This window comes from Plectropomus leopardus, chromosome 17 (assembly GCF_008729295.1).
Source record: "Plectropomus leopardus isolate mb chromosome 17, YSFRI_Pleo_2.0, whole genome shotgun sequence".
Taxonomy (NCBI): domain Eukaryota; kingdom Metazoa; phylum Chordata; class Actinopteri; order Perciformes; family Serranidae; genus Plectropomus; species Plectropomus leopardus.
In genome coordinates, this window is record NC_056479.1 from 29,485,447 (window position 1) to 29,491,448 (window position 6,002).

The 6,002-nt window shown below is 44.9% G+C and overlaps 1 protein-coding gene across 1 annotated transcript; it reads right to left on the bottom strand.

The window, feature by feature from the left end:
• Positions 1–3,119: 3,119 nt before the first annotated feature.
• On the bottom strand, positions 3,120–4,700 carry ifnphi2 (interferon phi 2). Its single transcript, XM_042505340.1, has 5 exons — positions 4,572–4,700; positions 4,394–4,486; positions 4,143–4,298; positions 3,400–3,471; positions 3,120–3,284 (listed from the first exon to the last, which is right to left on the bottom strand). Exons 1-5 carry the CDS (start codon positions 4,698–4,700, stop codon positions 3,165–3,167), a joined length of 570 nt encoding a protein of 189 aa, XP_042361274.1. The 3' UTR covers positions 3,120–3,164.
• Between the last annotated feature and the right edge of the window lie 1,302 nt (positions 4,701–6,002).

The following is a 6,002-nucleotide window of genomic DNA, read 5'->3' on the forward strand; positions in this document are numbered from 1 at the left end:
CCTGATCCTGATCCTGAACCTGATCCTGATCCTGATCCTGATCCTGACCCGGGTGATGGCTTCCCTGCCTGGATAAATTCACCCACCCTGACCTCCCTCCTGGTTCTGACCCTTGACCTTTAACTCAGCTGTGAGTGGAGCTTTTTGGTTATTTTTGGTCTTTGCTGTCGTCGGTGAAGTGAAACTGTGTCAATAAAGTTTGAATTGACTGGTTTGTGTCCGCAGGCTGTCCAGTGTCTGCTGGCCGTCCACAGGTTCAAACTGGGAGCTGATTCTGTCACCTTCAGTCAGGAGTACGTCGACCCCAACCAACAGGAAGCTCTGGAGGAGGCCCCGCCCACAGAGGAGTAAAGGGGCGGAGCCTCTGAGCTGACGGACGCCGTTTATCTTCGTGATGCGTTCAGGGACTTCAGCATCACGGAGGAACAATGTTTAAACCTGTTTCAGAGTCTGATGATGACGCCTCGCCAGAGGACGTGTCCTCTCCGTCAGCAGCCAATCACAGCTCAGAAGCAAAGAGTGAGTATATAAGTGAAAGTTTTATGTTTAACTCACACAGACGAGAAAAACTTTATTAAACCTGATTAACCTGTTAGCAACAGAAGCTCACTGGCCAGTTAGCATTAGCTTGTTAGCATGAGCTTACATTAGCTTGTTAGCAATGTGAGACCACTGAACATGTATCTCTGTAGCTTAGTTTAGCCATCATTGATGCTATGCTAATGCTACCTTCCACCCAACAGTATGAACTCATCGTGTTATTGAACGAGCCTGAAAATACGTGCTGAACTTCAAATGTTTCTAACAACAGCGCTGACCTGAAAACAGCATGTTTTTATTTCTGAGAGTCGTTATGAAATATATTTAAAACCTGTGGAGAGAGAGGCTGACGTCAGTTTGAAAATGTTTAAAGGGAAAACACTAAAAAATCTGAACTGTTTATTAAACTTAAACACGCTGAACTGTTCGGTTATTAAACATAAACACGCTGAACTGTTCGGTTATTAAACATAAACACGATGAACTGTTCGGTTATCAAACATAAACACGTTGAACTGTTCGGTTATTAAACATAAACACGCTGAACTGTTCGGTTATTAAACGGTGCTACAGTTTTAGCTTTAGTGTGAAGTAGCTCAGGTCTTTGTCTCATGTGTTTCTTTGTTTTTGATAATATGAAGTCTGTTTGGATCTTTAAGTATTTTATTAAATATTATGTAACTTTATCAATCTCAGCTAGAGGTTCAAAAATGCTCAACACACAAATGTTAAATGGGTGATAAAAAATTTAAATGTAGCATTTATTTACTTATTAAAATACAGCTCGTCTTTTTTGGGTTTGTAATGATAGAAATGTCTTTGTTATGGCACTTTAGTAAGTTAACAACTGTGTCATGTGACATGATGTGTGTGTGTGATGTATGTGATGTAAGTATACAGTTAAATAAAAACTCAACGTTTTACACAGAAAACAAACATGTCCTGTGTTTGTTGGACCCATTCACCCTCCCCTTTGCCGAAGACCTCCTCACACCCAGGACACACCACCTGCTTCAGCAGCAAAGCTGCACGGCCAAATGAACTGCTGCGGCTCATTCCTGAACTGCTGCGGCGCGCTGAATGCTGCAGCTAGTTGCTGAACTGCTGCGAGTAGCTGAAGTGCTGTGGCTCATTGCATAAGTGCTGTGGCTTGCTAAATCGCTGCATCTTGTTGCTGAACTGCTGGATCTTGTTGCTGAAGTGCTGCAGTTCGCTGAATGCTGTGGCTCGTTGCTGAACTGCCGCTTCTCAATACTGAACTGCTGCGTCTCATTGCAGACTTGCTGCAGTTTGCTGAATTGCTTTAGCTCATTGCTAAATGCTGCAACTCGTTGCTGAATTGCTGCGACTTGTTGCTGAATGCTGCAGCTCACATGCTTGCAGTGTTCACACAGACAGCCATTACTCCACAAATTACGGAGCTGCACAGCCCCTGCATCGTCAGCAACACAGTCCTGCAAATTTTTCACAATAAAAAGCCTTGTGTTAACAACTGAAGGGATTCTGTTGACAGAAACTTTGTTAGAGAGCTTCTTTTTCGAAAAGTTGAGTAAAACATATATTTATATTTGTTCATGTCTGTGACAGATACAGGCATTGAAGCTGCAGTAAAAGGTGGTGTGATGTTCTCTGGATGTTCCGCAGCTAAGCAGCGATGATCACATGGTCAGTGTGTCGGGGGTCACTCTCGGACCAGCCGGCGTGATCACAGCACTGCAGCAAGAGGTCAGGTTTCACTTTCTGTTTACCTCCATGTGTTTACTATATCTATCTTTACAAAGCAGCCAATCAGCCGCTAAAGCTGTCAGTGTGATCCCCAGACTGACAGACGCAGCTGTGACTCACCGGCTGCTGATTCTGGATCAGCCGAGCTTTGGTCTTGAGTTCTGAAAAGCTTCCAGCTGTGAGTCGCTGTGTTTACAGTCTGAAGCTAACAGCTGAATTCACTCAGCGTCTGTCTGCGAGCAGCTGTGGCCACCTGTCGCTCCATGTTCACCAACTCCGCCTGTGGACTTTATTTTCAGTCTGAGCGCGTCTCACTCTATTTTTAGTTTAGCATTAGCTAATGTTAGCGGGCTAGTTTAAACACGTTAAAGTGATTCAATAATAAACCTTCAATCATCATTATTCACCTTTTATCATCTTTTATCACCCTGAACATCTGTGACGCTGCAGATGATTCAAATACAACCAGCTGAGTCATCATATTTACTGTCTGCATGTTTACTGTGTGTGTGTGTGTGTGTGTGTGTGTGTGTGTGTGCGCGTGTGCGCGTGTATGTACGCGTGTGTGTGTGTGTGTATGAAAGTAGAGTAAAGGTCAAACTGTCAATTTTCTTTCATGATGCTTTAATTTAAATTCAACATTGAGACAAAGTGAGTTTATATAAAAATGATCATTTATAAAATGTGAATCATATAAAATACATAATATAAAGTATCAAAATATAAATATAAACAAATTAAATAAATGTCTTAATAAATACGTGAATAAATAAATAGATAACTTTGTCAATAAATAAATAAATAGATATCTTCAATCAGCGTGATAAGTAGTTGGTCTTGATGTGTCCTCTGTCCTCAGTGGGCATGTCCTTTATCTTCACGGGACGTGTCCTCTGTCTTCACTGGGTTTCCTCAGGGTCTCTCCAGGTGAAACAGGTGCGGTAGGGTTTCTGCAGGGCGGACTTTAGGACCCATTGCAGATCTCTCCACAGAGCCTTCCAACCACAGGCGGCGCTGTCCTGAGGGACACACAGGGACAGAGACACAGAGAGACAGAGACACAGTTTGTTGGTATAATTGCGGTCGTTGAATAAGTTTGTGGGTTTTAGTTTCAGAGTGTTTGTGTGTGTTTACCTGCTGCTGCAGAGCTGCCGTCAGTTTACTGAAGTATGACGATAAAACATCCGAACCGTTACCAGCAGACAGCTGCGGACAGAGAGACAGACAGGTCAGACAGAGACAGACAGGTGAGAGACAGAGGGACAAGTAACAGACAGACAAGTCAGACAGAGACAGACAGGTGAGAGACAGAAGGACAGGTAACAGACAGACAGGTGAGAGACAGAAGGACAGGTAACTGACAGACAGGTCAGAGAGACAGACAGGTACAGAGACAGACAGATGTGTAGACAGACAAGTAAGAGAGAGACAGACAGGTGTACAGACAGACAGGTCAGAGAGACAGACAGGGGTGCAGACAGAATGGTCAGAGAGACGGACAGGTGTGCAGACAGACAGGTCAGAGAGACAGACAGGTGTGCAGACAGACAGGTGTGCAGACAGACAGGTGTGCAGACAGACAGGTCAGACAGAGACAGACAGGTGAGAGACAGAAGGACAAGTTACAGACAGACAGGTCAGAGAGAGACAGACAGGTGAGAAACAGACAGGGGTGCAGACAGACTGGTCAGACAGAGACAGACAGGTGAGAGACAGAATGGTCAGAGAGACAGACAGGTGAGAGACAGAATGGTCAGAGAGACAGACAGGTGAGAGACAGAATGGTCAGACAGAGACAGACAGGTGTGCAGACAGACAGGTCAGAGAGACAGACAGGTGTGCAGACAGACAGGTCAGAGAGACAGACAGGTGCTCACACAGGTGCCTTGCTCCACCAGTCTGCTCTGCAGATGTTGGAATTTGGTGAAATTCTCGGCGTCTTTGGTGGCTCCGCCCTCTGGGACAGGTAACTCATCAAAAATATTCTCTGCCTCCTGCAGGGACTCATACACTACCCATGATGCTTGGTGGCACTGCGGGGGAACCAATCAGAGGTCAGAGTTTCCAACCACACATTCTAGTAGCAGCTCTGAGATTGGCTGATAGGAGGATGATGTCAGAGGGTTACCTGAGGCTGATTGGCTGGGGGAGCAGGAAGGAGGGAGCGTGGGAAGGACACGTTGGCGTTCAGAGACAGACAGTGGACAGGAAATGGTCCTCCCTACAGACAGGAAACAAATAAAACTTTATCGACAAATAACCTGCTGACAGTACAGGTGAGTGAGCTGGGAGGTCAAAGGTCATACCAGGTCCCTGAGCAGGTTGTGGGCATTTTGGATCAGGTCTCCCTCCAGTCTGCAGGTTGGCTTGGCAACCGCCATCAGGTGCAGACTGCACACCTGCAGGAGGACGAGCAGGACTGAAGACACTGACATGGTCCTGGTGGTTCTGGTTCTTCAGGTGGTTCTGGTTTCTCAGGTGGTTCTGGTTTCTCAGGTGGATCTGGTTCTGTCAGCCTAGTTCTGAACAGATCTCAGGTTTAGTTGAGGTTTGAAAGAAAAACAGAGTGAAGTTCAGAGTTTTAAAAACCTTTACCTGCAGTGAATCCTGGTTCTTCAGGTGGTTCTGGTCCTGGTTCTGGTTCTGGACTGAGGTTCTTCAGGTGTGCTGTGTGATCCGGCAGCTTCGAGTGTGTTCGGGTGATCTGGAAGACGGAGGAGCAGATTGTGTGTCAGCGCGGTCTGTGTGAGTCATCAGAGTGTGATCCAGACCACAAAGACCTGGACCAGGTGAATGCCTGCAGGTCCATGCAGGTCCCTGCAGGATCAGGATCCTGGACTCTTCAGTCTGAGGTTGACTGACAGACTCAGAGAGAGGAAATGTTTCTGTTTGAGTCTTTAATTGTAATCTATGAAAACTACAACTTTTACTTTGATCAAACTCACAACTCTTTGATCGATCGATCGATCGATCAATATGTTTGTGCTTCTCAGGCTTGATGCCTCAATGATGGACAGAAGGATTCAGGATGTGATGCCTGACGGCCGGACCCCAGACCCTCTGAAGGTAGCTCACCCTGACCTTTGACCCTGACCTTTGCAGCGTTCAGAGAGTTGATGTTAATGTTCTGTTATTAGAAATGTTTGAACTTTAAACCGTTTTTAAATTAAACCAAAACTTTAAACATGAATATAATATAATAATAAAGGAACAGACCCACAAATTTACCCCTCGCCCACAAAAAAAAATATTTTTTTGAAGTTGTATCTAAATGACGTTTACTTTATTACAAATTTTCTTCAGAGGGTTAAACACTGACTCATCCTGAAGCAGATCGAGCCTCCGAGTCAGCTCTCATTTCAGGGGAAAGAAAACTGACTCTTAATATTGACATCAGCTTCAATGATAACAGCACCGTTTATTCAAACGACCGTTACTGTGAATAAACATGAATAAATGTTTCTGAATAAAAAATGAAAAAATGAACTTTATTAATCACTGATCTGAATGTGAGCGAGCAGCAGCTTCAGATGCCGCCGTCTCTCCTCGTCCTTCTGTTTACGCTCAGATATCAAATAAAGTTTCAGCTCTGATGAAAACTCGGTGAGTCAAACTGATCTGAGACCAGCAGCCGCTGAAATGAAACTTCTGAATCACCCTTTCTATTGGCTGACTAATATTTCCACCTCTCCTATTGGCTGACTAATATTTCCTGCACTGCGGCGGCACTCGATGTC

Coding starts and splice junctions, on each gene's coding strand:
- ifnphi2 (XM_042505340.1), bottom strand. CDS start 4,700: ATGTCAGTGTCTTCAGTCCTGCTCGTCCTCCTGCAGGTGTGCAGTCTG. Junction 3,472..4,142: donor TGGTGGAGCAAGGCACCTGT/GTGAGCACCTGT, acceptor CTCTGTCCGCAG/CTGTCTGCTGGTAACGGTTC. Junction 3,285..3,399: donor CGGCAGCTCTGCAGCAGCAG/GTAAACACACAC, acceptor TGTGTCCCTCAG/GACAGCGCCGCCTGTGGTTG.